Source organism: Nyctibius grandis, chromosome 4 (genome assembly GCF_013368605.1).
Source record: "Nyctibius grandis isolate bNycGra1 chromosome 4, bNycGra1.pri, whole genome shotgun sequence".
Taxonomy (NCBI): domain Eukaryota; kingdom Metazoa; phylum Chordata; class Aves; order Nyctibiiformes; family Nyctibiidae; genus Nyctibius; species Nyctibius grandis.
In genome coordinates, this window is record NC_090661.1 from 33104377 (window position 1) to 33118862 (window position 14486).

General features: G+C 40.7%; 1 protein-coding gene and 1 non-coding gene across 3 annotated transcripts in view; both read left to right on the forward strand.

Annotated features, from left to right (window-relative positions):
* COX16 (cytochrome c oxidase assembly factor COX16) overlaps nt 1-1792 on the forward strand; it is a 58057-nt gene extending 56265 nt beyond the window's left edge. For both annotated transcript variants that reach the window (XM_068397880.1, XM_068397881.1), the window contains one exon: nt 1413-1792. In XM_068397880.1, the coding sequence (XP_068253981.1) occupies nt 1413-1529 (117 nt within the window). In that variant the 3' untranslated portion in view covers nt 1530-1792. The remainder of the gene's footprint in view (nt 1-1412) is intronic.
* Nucleotides 1793-11413: 9621 nt separating this feature from the next.
* On the forward strand, nt 11414-11528 carry LOC137663271 (U2 spliceosomal RNA). The gene has a single exon (XR_011048170.1). It is a non-coding gene; the product is annotated as a U2 spliceosomal RNA (small nuclear RNA).
* The last annotated feature ends 2958 nt before the right edge of the window (nt 11529-14486 follow it).

Genomic DNA, 14486 nt, shown 5'->3' on the forward strand with positions numbered 1-14486 from the left:
CCAGCTAATCATAAGATATATAAAGTAGTGAAGACAATTCTTCAGAAAGACCTATGCCAACTCCACTGTATAAAAAATTCAGCTGCTCCTACCTTGTGAAAGTCTGCTGTGTTTGTGCGTGTGTTGAATTCAACATTCTGTTGAATGTTGCCTAATTTCTTTTGATATCTGACTAACCTCATTGCAACTTCCTCAATTGTAGAAGTGGCAGAAGACTTTTACATAACATGAACTAATGGCAGCAGGTCCATTCTGTTCTAGCTGTTTAATTATTCTGCAACTATTATTCAAGTCCCTCAGTATCTGCCATTTATTTGGATGATTGATGGCAGGCAAATTAGACCACAGGCTCAGGGCAGGGTTAAGTATTTTCTGATGTATTTTTATAGCATTTGCTGAGATGAGGCCAGGATCACAAATCAGAAGTTTAAATACTGCTGCAGTACCTGTCATTAATGGTATTCAGTATTGCCCTTTTCAGTAGCATGTGGAATAGCCCTCTTTCAGGCAGCAGTGCAGATCTCCTCCTTAGTCTCTGGTTGGCAGAGCCCCATCATGTCTGATGTACCATTCCAGACTGCAGGCTGGTATGTGAGACTTGAGGTCTGTGTCTGCTGGGAAGGGACTTCTATGTCTCTGCCAGTAGAACTGTGAAAATGCAGTATATGTTTGTCATCTTCAACTGCAGCACTTGGTAGGTCAGGTTAGGAGGGTGCCTGTTCTTCATTTTTGTGCGCATCTAAGGCTAGATAAATACTGCAGTCATTGGTACTTCTGGGTGGGGATGATAGGAATAGTCAAGGAAGTAATTAAAATCTAGATAGTTTTTAAGTATCTGACAGTTCAGCCAGCTAGCCATGATAAGCTAGGCAGTAGAAAGCATTGCATACCTCTTTCAAGTTAAACCCACATGGATTGAAGGGGATTGCACTGTTACTGTCTCTCTTTGTGCTGGATAATTCATCTCTTCCAGTATGCTTTGCATCTGTGCTGACAGGATACTTCAGGTCACTAATTGCTAATCTTCTGAGATATACCAATACTTATCACTCCTACTACTTCAGTACTTGACAGACTTGCAGTTGAAGAACAGATCTGGAAAACAAGGTGACAGAAGAAAGAAAAAGTGAATACAAGATACCTTCAGTCGTGTTCAGATGCTATAGTGCTTCCTTTCCTACATGTTATTTATCTCTTGATAAGCAGATGCAGTAATGCCCACCGCAGTCATTTATGTAGCTAGATGGATAACTCACAAATTTTTTTTCCCCAGCTTCTCTTGCAGGGTAGGTGAAAGTTCATCCCAATAGTGATAGAGTTTCTTGTGCAAAAATAAAACAATATAGAATAATACATACTTTAAAACATGGGGCTGTCAAGATGACACTGTTATTTTTGCTGTTTATCTGCAGAAGCTGCAAAAGTCTGACTTGGATAACTGGGAGAACATCAGAGGACCCCGTCTGTGGGAAGATTCCAGGACTGTTCAGAAGCAACGGCGGGAGGCTGTCCGCCTCAAGACAGAGTGATTGAGCAAGCCTACTTTGATGCCTCTGCAAAAAAAAAAGTCTCTGGCTGAACTGTCTTATTTTTTAATCCAGTGTCAGGAACAGACACGGGAGGGGGGCATTGCACTGGGCAATTCAAGCCAGCATATATATAAGTAACTGTGAGATCAATCCAAAAGGCACTGTATTATATGAAGCTCTTTGATTGCATCCATTTGCACAGAGTTCCACAGGCTGTAGATATGAATTCTCAATTAAAAAATAGCTGATTATTCTACTGAGAATTTCCCATTGTTTTTCAATCCCTGTTGTTCAAAACTGAGATGCTTCAGCAAGGAATAACATTTCAGGAGTCACTTGTCAGTACCAGAAGTTGTCGTCCTGATGAGAACAACAGTGGTGTCATAAAGATGTATGTGACCAGATAAATGCTGCTTCAGGGAGCCCCTGCGTGACTTAAGGCTCTTAAGCTTGCAAGGGACTCCACAGGCGTGTGAGCTGTTCAGAACAGCGAGTCCATTTTTGGCTAAATAATATTCTTTTCTTTCATTTCCAGGAACTTGACTGTACAGAGGCCTGTACAGAGTGTTGGCTGGTACTTGGTCAAATAACATTTGTTTAGCTGTGGTTAGATTTTTATGATTCGTTTATTGATACCTTCGTGCAGGCAGGACCTTTGCACTGGAACTTCTCAATTTAAGTTGGAAGAATTCTTCCTCACTAAGAGCAGTGCTGTTCCTCTGTGAGCAAGTATTGTAGCAGAATCTTCTTGAACCACTGTATAGTGGCAAAGCTCATCTTACATGTATTATTACATGTATATTTGTGCATGTGCACAGAAATTTTTTTATCTTGTGATGAATTCTTCTGAAATGCTTATCTTTTTGTGTTTGTCTTTGTGTGCTAAATGTTTGCTGTTAGAGGAAACTATGCTAACGTTCAGGACCCTTTGCTGACACAGTTCAATGAAGAAGCATCTAGTCAATTTTTCAGATGAAATGAAGCTTTTGATAAGGTGTTACAACAGACTTGTAAAACTCCTCTGCAGGGGAATGGAGTAGGAGTAGCAGAATACAGAGTAACAGTAGATTCTAGTTTCAAAGCATTCAGCGACACCTATATGTAAATCCTTTTGGAACTGTCTTTGGAAGAGGTGTGGTCTTATTCCTCTCTGCAAGACATGTCAAATGCAATCTAAATGTCCTTTTGGCCACTTTATTTAGCGTAGCTTCCTTGTCCTCGTGTACATCTTCTCTCAGCACTTAATTTTCTTCAGTCTCTCAGTGATGAGGTCCAGTCTTTCAGGAAGAAGAATCAACGTTGATCTTTAGAGAGTTGTAAAGCAGTTCATAAAGCATTACATGAAATATCTTAATCATGTTTTGTGCATGTTTTCTTCTGTTAGAGTTGCAAAGACCATCAGAGAGTGTTACATGTTATCTGGAACAAGGTTGGCACCATGTGTTTGTGTGTTTCCCTGTTCAATATCATATATGTCTTTGGGTCTAAATAAATGTACTAACAAATTAAACCAACCAGGAGAGGAACAAGAGGAGCAATACAAGAGTGAGGTAATCATTAACGCTATAGGGAAACAACTGAAAAACTAGAATATGGAGGCATTAAGCTGTGCTAGATCTAGACAAGACAGAAATATGTTTAATTGTTTTGTCATTAGTTTTACCTAAAAGATAAAACAATATTCTTAGGCAAATAAGATATAAAATAGGACAAAAAAGGAGTAATTAAAACTGCATACCTTGCTAAGCATTTTTTCAACTCTTAAATTCAAATTCTGGTGCAGTTCCACTGACAGCAGCAAGATTGATTTCTCAAAGGACATCAATGCATTGACTACACTGACAGAGTATGCTCTGAGTTAGGGCTCCTGCAGCATCACTGCTACTGTTATGGTACTGGCTGGACTACTGGAAACGTTTCTTCACATCCCCCAGTATAGACCCATCTTGTGTGGACTCTGCAAGTTCACTGTGTCTTTTCCAGAGGATACACATCTTCCTTTTCCTAGCCTTGATGGAAGGAGAGGGGGAGTTGCCGTTGCTTTGCGTATGGAGAGGCATGATCAGCTCCCAATCTGGCAACATTGGCTCACAACATGGACCAACACTAACCCTGAAATAAACACATGGCTTTCTAGGAACAACATGTGTAGGAAAAGCTACCCCTTCCCCCAGGGGAAGAAGCAAAGATACTTCACTTTCATGAAGCCCTTAGACTTATCAGTTTTGATAAAAACAACACTCACTGAAATATCCTGTATATTTTTAGTAATTTGATATCCTGCAAAGACTATTTTGGAAATGGTCATATTATTTCAGCAGGTCTGGAATATAGTTGCAAATAATTACTTCTATGGAGAACACTTTTTATGTCCTAACTCAGGACCCAGTTTTGTTTGGAGGCTTGCTAGTTGTGGAGTCCCCCCACCCCTCCCTTTTTCATAGGCACTAAATTTTCTGTAGTTTCTGAGGGCATATTTGTAACTACCTTTGAAGTGGCATCTCTGGAAAATGAAGGATTTATCTTAGCATCTCTGAGAAACACTGACATGCAGCTGGAAAACTTTCCAGCTTGCCCTTCTTTTCAACTTCCCTTTAAAGAGACAGCCCATATCTATTGACAGACCACTAAAAAGAATTCCCACTTTTTTTTTTTAATGCTGTTGACTCATTTATGAATTAAAAAAAAACCAATAATAACTTTTGGCAGGTACAGAAGCTATACTTTTCATAAAATGGGGAGAGCAATTTCAGCAATTTCTCTTTATTGCTGTATACTTGGACAATGGCTTCATGTTTTATGCTGTGCTTTTCTTAGCCAGTGAATTGGAATATGAAAGGTGTGTTGAGAGTCAATTAAAGTCTCTTAAGTTATCATGCATCCTAAAGTAGAAGGCACTCCAGAAATGTGGAGAATTATAGTTCACAACACTAGCAAGAGAGGCAAACTTCAGTTGGTTCAGGACTCATGCTTAGTCTGGCTGCTTATTTGAATTGTCCTTTTGAAAGCCATGTCACAGCACTTCTGGTTATCTCTAAGGCACCTGGGAAGAACCTTGTTGAATTCCGGAATTGTTATTCTAAACATCTGTGGCTGCGGGGGTCAGAGGTAATTAAACACAATTGTCAGTTTGAGAGACTGATTGTCGTATTTGCATCCTCTTTGGTTACTGGCATATACCGGTCTGAGGGGAATGAAAACAAGGCTTTAGTGAGAGGTGTGAAGTATTAAATTGGTAAAAGAAGCCAGACCTTCTAGCCAGTGTTGCTGAAATTAGAAATAAAAGAAGGCAGTCTGGCTAGGTGTCTGTGAGTATGTGGACTGAAAAATCAGTTTCAAAATCTCTGTTTTGACAGTAAAGGAGAAAGTGTTTATCTCTCAAAGAAACTGCGGCAAGGTTGGTCTCTGGGATCTTCCATAACAAGAAAAGCAGTAGGGCACAGAAGTGGAGGGAATCTGGGGAACCTGTCTCCAGGAATAGGGAGACCTCAGTGTAGCACCAGTGCCTATCTGGCTGGATGGTTCCTAGTGGCAGCTACCTGCAGCTCAAAATGCTAAGCAGATCTTCGTATGAGATCAGCCCTGTGGATCCTGCTAATGGAGTGTGTTTCTCCTATAGCACTTCGAATTTGCAGGCTCATAGATGACCCAAAAGAGAAAGTGCTCAGTGTCTTAGTTCAGCTGTAACACAGCTGGAGAGGCTTAGCAAAAGCTGTAGCTACTGTGATCCAAAAAAGGTTTCAAAACCTGCTCAACAGCATAGCATTTGATTTTCAAAGCTTCTAAATACATCTGGATGAGCAGCTGGGTGTTAAAAACTTTTAGAATTAAGACACAGAGAACAATCTTGCTAATACTGATCCTCCAAGGTCTTGAAAATGGCTCCAGCTACCCCAAAAAGGTAGGTTATGGCATAGTAAGAGATGAGTGATGGGAGTTTTAAACCAGAATATAGAATGCAGAAACTTCTGAAAAACAACTTAAACATACCCTGTCATCAGCTGGTGACCAATCCCAAAAAGCAAAGAGAAATCCATTTCTTGACAGAGAGGCAGCAATTTGGAGTGATTTAAAGGTCACTGTTTGTTGGATGTTTTACGTGGACGCTTTTTGTTTAATTGTACGTGCGTGTGTACAGGTGAAACTTAAAACAGTAGTTTTCACCTTCTGAAATAACTACATAAACCCTTGTACTTCTTGATGATCTTGCATTTGCTCTGAGTTGCTGTGTTTGAATTTCCAGCACAAATCCAGGGCAAGTTTCATTTTTATATCGTGTATTTTCCAGAGGCTTTTCTTTCTACAAGAAATGGTAAAGCCTAATATTATCCTTTGCTACTAACTACTTCATGTCCACTGGAAAAAAAAAAAAGGAATCAAGAAACAGAGAAAAGAAGGGAATGATCTGAAGTCTTAGGGAAAGCGGAATAACTATTTTTACATGAAGATGGTCACAGAATTTTCCATGAACATTTATGGTTAGAAAGACTGCTTTTTGTCAGTCTTTTCAGTGGAAACCCTCTTTTCATCCTTCAGTGGAGTGAAGTTCACAAAAAAATTTCCACTCTATTTTAGACTAGCTAACTAGAAAGTTTCAATCAAAGGAAGGTAATTGCTTACTGTTAGGCCTTCTTTTCCTACAAGGACTTGCAGCCAGACTCAGACAGGGCACAAATAGTCTCTAGACTTACAAAGAAAAAGCCCATGAAGATGTTTTTCTTAAACTTTTCCACAGCCCAGGAGACCAAAGCAGTCTTTCATACCACTGGAATCAGACTGACCATATTTTCTTGTTGAACATGTGCTTTAACTGCATGTTTAACTGTCTTGCTTAACACAGACAGGCAATTAGTTTCACCCTCACCATCTCCGGGCTGCTTGGGAGATGTGTTAAAATTAAATTCAACCAAAGCAGCATCTGGTAGTGCTGCAGAAAGGACATGTAAAATATGGCTATACGTTGCAAATGTGAAAAGTAGTGTATGTTTGTGTCATAGTCACATGTCATTTGAGAAAGAAAAAATCCGAAAACCAGAAATAAGGGAGTACTGTGTATTGCCAGTGCCTCTGTAGATGTAATTTATGCACTTTCACCCAGCATGCTTGGAATCTGGCTTGATGTGCTTCAGTTGATGGAAAAAAATGACCGTACCTATTTAGCATGTTAGTTTCAAGGTGGTTGATGAGATCCTTTATGTTCAATACCAACGCCATTGTGCGTGTTCAGTACCAATTCCACTATGGTATCAACCTCAAGAAGGTCCAGTGGCTCCCAGGAGAACGGCTTACTCCCAGGCAGGATCAGGGGTAAACCCATCTGTCTGCCCTACACATCCATTCTCTTCTTTCCGTCCTGTATTGAGTGTTCTTCCTAAAAAGTAACAGCTCAGTCTCTGAGCTGCTCTTTTCTAATGGAGCTGGCTGTAAAATGTCACCTTCTTTTTTTAAAAGTTCATTGTCTACCAAGAATTGAAGAATAGTGGTTTCTAAATTAATTTGAAGATGCCCTGTAGAACGTAAGCTCGGAAACACAGACCCAGTATTATATCCCCTTAAGTATGGCACCCAGCATACACTGGGTCTCTTTTTATCTTTAGATACACAATGCTGTGCTCTCTATTTTATGTACAAAGGAAATTAAACGTACTTTTTTCTTTAAAAGATGAGATCTTCATACGTCACCAGCTGTCAGTTCCTAATAATGTTTCCCAGAGAAGTGTTATCTGTGATTTAGTGGCTTTAGTGGGCTATCTTTTGTTGAACAGAGGACAGCAGAATAAAATTTCAGCTTAATATAGCTCTTTTAATACTCCTCCTGAATAAACAGAGGAAAAGAGGAGAGCAAGAGCAAAGAATCTTGGTTTCCAGGCTCAAGTTGCTTCTGTTTTGCAATAGATGGGGCATTTTAAGAAAGAAAAGGAAGGAAAATGAAAGTGAAAAAAAAGGAAGTAAGAGAAAAGAAGAAATGTGAAAAGAAAAAAGCTTAGGGACAAAAATAGTAATAGAAAACAGTGTTCTTTCTGACTGGTCCCTCTGGATAGGGTAGGAAGGAAAATTGTTTCTGTCTCAGGAAAAACTTTTGAGCTCAAAAAGTACTTGTCTCAAGCCAGAATGAAAAGTCAGGTATAATATTCTGCAAGCTAGTGGTTTTAGAAAGACTTTTATTTGGGTGAACTGCTATGTTATATTTTGCTTTTCATGTTTTTCCATTTCTGATTCTTTTTCCTCAGGTAGCTTAACTCTGGAAATGAAAAACCACCACTGATCTTAAAAGCGCATTTTTCACTTAAAAGACTGTCAGCACAAAATGGTTCAACAGTTCCCAAAACTTTTCACAAAAAGCATTCTCAACAAGAGTAAAGATCTATCAAAATCGATCCCTCTCTATGAACAGGTTGCAAAGTGTCAATCAACCAGATTAAAAAAAAAAAAAAAAAGCATTGTAAAAGATCTTTTATTGACTGTGCCAGTCAATTGGTGAACACTGATCCTGCTTGCTGATGAGTGTGTGACTGCACACCTCTGTGGCTGTGTACACTAGCGTTCTCCCCACTAGATGTGCACACCTGCATTTGGAAAGTTGCATGCTTGCAATTTAACAGAGGATTTTGCTTCTCAGTTAACGCGTAAGAAGAGACCTCTACACCCCTTACTGCATCCAATATTCTGCTATCCCAAGTAATGACATTGCAACTTTTACATAAACTGATGCAGTTGCCTCTAAAAATGAGTCCTCCTTTCTCCCTGCTTTCCTAATGCTACAACCTAAATTTCCTTCTGTTTAGTTCACCTTAAATAATGTCATTTTGTATTAGATATTCAAACAGCGTGCTCATATGTTGTAATATAATAAGAAGAAACCCAACATTTTTCCAGTCTAAAAAAAGGCATCGCCCCTGTTCAAGTGCTAGGTCTAACGTTTCCATCATTTCAAGTTACCTGTTTGGCAACAAATTGGCAATCAAAGATGAAAAGCCTCCAGTCCTACTCACATTCATATATATATTTGAGGTGACTATAGTCCATCCAATTTTAGAGTCATGTCTTACCATTATTGGCTATCCACCCCACTGCAGATGCTTTTTTGCCTTGCAAACATTGTGACTGGGTGGTAGATGTGATTAAAGTTAAACACATATTTTCAGTACAAAAGTCTGAGGTTGCACATTTCTTATAACGAGCCTTTTGGGCTGTGTGCTCCCTGTGAAGTGCAAACATCCTTATCGGCTGTGCTGGAATAATAGACAGCAAAACCGTATGTTTTATTTTTATCAACCTTTAAATCAAGATGAACTTGAATGCAGTATGATCAAATTTTTAAAAGTTCACCCTGGCCCCGATACGGGTTTTTTTTGGAAGGTTTAAAAGTGAATTATGACAGACAATGTTTTGCAACTTGGCTTAGGGAGGTCATTGTGGAGGAACAGCTGGGAATTTACAGTATGTTTCAGTTTAGCAAAAGAAACCTATATTTTAAATAATCAGAAATTTAAATGTCTTCAATGCTTGTGTGAATGTCGTATTTTAGTGTATCTTCCATGACCAGCATAAAACACGTCATTTTTTGTTAACTGAACTGAGGTTTCTGACTAATCCAGGTTATTCAGACTTTGCAAGAAAAAGGTAGATATGGGAACCTGTATTTTCTACGGACAGACCCAGTTGGCTGGTCAGTGATTTTGATCTCCTACGAATAGGAGTAGGAGACCTTTATCTCTTAGCTTTCATCTGTTCAAGAAGATTTCTTACCCCTGTAATGAATTATTCACAACAGAAATTAAAAATTGAGCAGTCTTTGTCCCTTGAAGCTACACAGGATGTGCAATGTTATCTGACAGGTCCATTTTCCTAACACGTGCTGCACATGATCTTAAAAGTGCAGATATAATTTCCTGGCGAAGCCAGATTTGCACATTACTACATTAGATTAACTTCACTAACTTGATGATGTCCTCTGCATGTATCATATCATACACAGGTCTCTCAGTTATTTATCCCTGAGTTGTCTATTGTTTTCCTCCCATCTTCTTTGCTAGCAGTAGAAGGATGCACAAGGTTTTCTACAGCACCCAAAGGTTAAAAAAATCAATATTTCTTCTCCCAAAAAGGATATTTTCTTCATTTTTTTTTTTAGTTCTATTGCTGGCAAACACTATCCACTTTAACTGCCACATATTCTATACAGTCTTTTTGCGTTTCCCTTTCTGTGTGTTCAGGTAATGCCAAGAAACTAGTGGGAGAACAGGTGTTAGTTCTCTTCTGTGCTGTCTGCCCAGAGATACCCTGATGCAGGTACTCCTGCAGCAGTTGACCAAGGTATTTCTGTGCCTTGTTCTTTTGCCCTCCGAGGATTCTCCATTCTCTGCTTTCTTTGTGTGAAGAGGTGTAGCAGAAGATCTGAAATTTGGAAAATACGTAATGGCTTAAGGTCTCTTGTGTGTTGCCGTATGACTGTTAAAGCTGTTTTTTAGAGTGTGCATTATAGATCAAATATATATAGATAGATAGACATGCACATATTTAGAGAGCCCCAAAGACTGCATTTCCCTTTCTATGCACACACAACGGCGAGCTGGAGCATAGCATCCCTTTGCAATCATTGCCCTGCAAAGGTGGGAACTTTCAGGGATCACTTCTGAGGGGTGAGAATGGTTGCCTTAGCAGGAACTGGCTCTGTGCAGTGATTGCCTGCTCAGGTTACACAGAAGAGAATTCGTTTTCCCACCGGCATACATGGTAGCTCCATAGAAGTCAAGTGTCTAGGCAAACATTATCAAGGCACATGCAGACAGAGATCACCTCATTCAAAGGTAAATGTCTACCAAAGTGGGTGTTGAATTGTGCTCCACTGCTTCTTCCCTTCCACTGATCTTGGAAGCCACTTAGATGATGAGTTTTGATCACTTGTCCTTTATAAGGGCTAGCTTTGGGTGAGCTGGATCCCAAGAAGTCTCCTCATTTATTAAGCAGTCTGGGGAACTCCACTTTTGGCTTTCATTGAAGTAAAGCCAAAACCTTCAGATGGGTGCTTGCAAAAACAGCGAGAGCCTGTGTTCCTCTGCTAGTGCCCTCGACCTTCTCTCCCTGAACCCTCTGCGATAGGGTTATGGGCTCTGAATGAGTTTGAAAAATTAGGGCAGCTCTGATAGTGCCATAATTTTTTGATTTATTAGTTCTTCTTTCTCTTGAAAAGCTGCTGAGTTTATTGCCAGCTTAAATAAAAATTATCTCAGTAAATTATTATTACAAAGATCAGCAAATATCTTAACTCTGTCACACTGGTGTTTAGATGGAAACTGCAATCCCAGAATTGCCTACTGCAGAGGTAATGTATCTAAGCTACATTTCTGAGGAGGGGAATCATGGCATGGACAAGGGGAAGTCACATGATAGGCTTTCTTGGGCAGGACTGAATGCAGTCCTGTCTGCTTGATGAAATAAACTAAGGGAATACATCTTTCCTACTTCAAAAGCTAAGTTTTGCTTAGACCATCCTTCAGCCAAAGCTCATGTTGTATGGGCAATAAGGTCAGAGGATCCACAGTGTCCTCCAAGTCAACAGGGAGCAATAAAAATATATTTTCTGCCATTAAAGATAACCTTGTGTACAGCAAGTGCATGAACAGTGTGTCAGCAAAGTGGCCCTGTGAGACTACTTATTGATGCCGCTTCAGGTTTTTTTGTAACATGCAAAACAGCTTTATTACTAGAGTAGAGAACTGGCATAGACCTTTCAGGATTATGTATTAAGAGCAGCAAGTCAAATACCATCTGCCTAACGTGATAAATTCTAAGTATTATTCCAAAGAGGTTTGCCTGAATCTCCTTTGCAGACCGCATAGAGGCAGCCGCCAGTCGCTTTTATCCTCAGTCCCCTTCGCATTATTGCTTCGTGGCCTTTTGGCTAAGATCAAGTGTAGTATCAGTTGAAGTCTTGACATGTCCTCTCTTTGGGGACTCCATCCTGCCCTGGCAGCAGGCTGGGCTCAGTGACCTCCTAGCTCTTTCCCATCTGTAACTACTATCATTCCTGCTCTTTAAGAGACCTGGCAGCTTTTAGAAGTCAAGTCTCCTTTAACATGCCTTGCAAGTACAGCTGAGATGCATTGGCCTGAATTACTTCTGTTTCAAAAGGCAGGTGGGCCTCTGCTTTCTAAAGTGGGAGAATCACACAATGTTAGGGATTGGAAGGGACCTTGAAAGATCATCTAGTCCAATCCCCCTGCTGGAGCAGGATTACCTAGACCATATCACACAGGAATGTGTCCAGGCGGGTTTTGAATGTCTCCAGAGAAGGAGACTCCGCAACCTCTCTGGGCAGCCTGTTCCAGTGTTCGGTCACCCTCACTGTAAAGAAGTTTTTCCTCATATTTATGTGGAACCTCCTGTGTTCCAGCTTGCACCGAGAAAATGCATTGCTGTTGGTGGGCTTGGTTCCCTTTATATTGAAGGCCAACAAAAAACATCTGTAATAGGAGATTATTTACTTTTTTTGTGTTTTGGGGGTATTTTTTGTGTGTGGGGGGGGTTTTTTTGGTTTTTTTTTGTTGTTGTTTCTTTTTTGTTTTTTTTTTTAATTTTTTTAAAGTTAGTTTAATGTTTAGAGGAAATCTAAAACCAACATGTTTTGGCAGAAGACAGCACAGGTAAGTCCTCTGAGAGCTTTGTACCCCAGCATCGGTGGGGTTCTGGGACCAGGCAAAAAACCATCCCTTACACAGGAAGATCTTAAAATACTGTGATGATAATACAGTGATAATAATGTCCATATTTTTCTAGTTTCGGTAGTTGTAAACTTCCTAAATCTAAAGTTAAATATCCACAAGGGACACTTAATTGCCAGCCAGATTTAGTGCCTGAAGACCTTACCTAATCCTGGCTTTTATAAACAGATCTGTTAATTTGTGATGAAAAGGAGTTTGTTGGGCAGTCAGAATGGGGGGAAGATGCTGATGTCCCAGATAAAAACCTTTGGATGCTATTTTATCTGGGATTTTGTTGGGACACTGTTTTTTTTCATGCCTTGCCTTCCTGAGCTGTGACCCATTCTAACTACTGTGACAGGAGATGGGTGCCTCTGTTAAAGCCTGTGATATAATGCAGGTGGTGTGTCCCTTCCTTCCTAGTCTGTTTTTCATCCTGATGCAACTGCACCAGTCTAACTTCCAAGTGAGGAGCTCTCCACTAGCAGATTTTGTCCAGAGATCTGTGCATGTTTTTCTGGCATATTCTTTTCAGAGCAGTCCCTGGTTTGTTTTCTGTAGTGGACCTACCTCAGGGATTACATGGAACAGTTGCATCAGTGTAACTACATGATGCATGGGTGTGGTGGGGTTTTTTTGCCTATCATGGAACAGGAAATCATATATATTATCTATGGAATAGACCATAAAATGATGTAGCGAAACCTCGTGTGTAGCATTCCTACAGCAAACTCTGTAACTACAGGGTATCTTCAGTCTTTGTGCTGGGGGAGATCATTTAAATAATAAACTGTTGTCTCTGCAGCTACCCTTTGCAGAGGAGGTACATGGAGGATATTGTGAATTTGCCTTCCACCTAGGGAGGGCTGGCCAAGTACCCTCCAAAACCACTTCTGAGGCAGCACCAGCCAGCTTGGCATAGGGAGGGATGTAGGAGACTTCTGCTGCGGGAAACCTCTGGCTGGCTTCTGTGGGAAGGTAGTAATGTCTTCCAGGGTCTTAGTCTCCCAGCTGATTTTATCACAAAGATTTGTCTGGTCTAATGACACAAGTTGTGGGAGGCCAGGTTCTGTTCACTGTCTCTTGCTGCTATTTTCAGGATGTGATTTTTCTATTTTGGTTGGCTGAGGTGGAGGGAGTGTTGCTGTGCTTTAGGGAACACTGCAATTAGATGCACTCAAAACAATCATGATTAATAATTATGACTGATTTTTTGCTAAAAAAGGAAAAGGTAGAAATAAATAATAAACCACAGTTACTTTGAAGGCAGTCTGTGTCTTTCTCTGTGTCTCTTTGAAGAGCTTTGAATGGACTTAGGAGCATTTGGGCTATCCTTAGGGGACAGCAAAGCCCTCATTTCCATATGTGGCAGTGAGCCTTGCTCCAGTGTAAGTAATCCGATGAGCTCCCTGACAGAAGAACCACATTTACCAGTTGGTGACTCCTGTTTGGTAAATCTCGGATAACTGCAGCAGCTAGGCAAATCTCTACTGTGTTCCAAATAATTAGCAAAAGTATTTGAATCAATTATGGCAGGGAAGCCACTGAAACAGCTTTCCTGGAACAAATCAGCGAATAAACACTGAAAATTTTCAGTCCAAGTGAAATCTTTACTGAGCATAGCTGCTTTCTCCCTATGAGTGCGTGGCCTCAGGCCTGTGATGGCTGACAGAAGCTGTTACTACCTGAAATCACACTTCATTGTCCCATCAGGAGCTGAACTGGAGAAGAGTCACGCTAGCTGCTGGCCCAGTTTGCCAGCTTCTTGCTCCTCCTGATGTCACGGTCGGGAGATGTCTTGGTGTCAGGAAACAGTTCTGACCTGGGAAGCAGCTGCTTTGGGCTGCTGGCATGGTGCAGTGCTGCAGACAGGCTGGGGTGAGCAAGGGTGGTGAGAGTGGGCACACCGCACAGTGTGGTGAGCGTCTGTGCTGGGAGGGCAGGGCGCTGCCAGTTGCTCCCTGGAAGAAAAACATCTGTTTTCTTCAAGCTTCTGTAGACATTGGAATACACTGTGCAGTGAGAGTCTGGCAGCGTTGCTGTCAGTCTCTCATGGGCACCACCGCTCGGTGTCTCAGTCCTGGCAGGACTCCTTCACCACGAACAGGCAGTCTCGGGGGAGAGGATGCAGGCTGCCCTGTCCTTGTGGCAGCAGCTCTGCAGAATGTCTTTGGAGCTTTTTGAATCTCTTTTAGCTTATATATATATAAATAATAGACATTTTTTTATATATAAAAAAATATATGTACTCAGT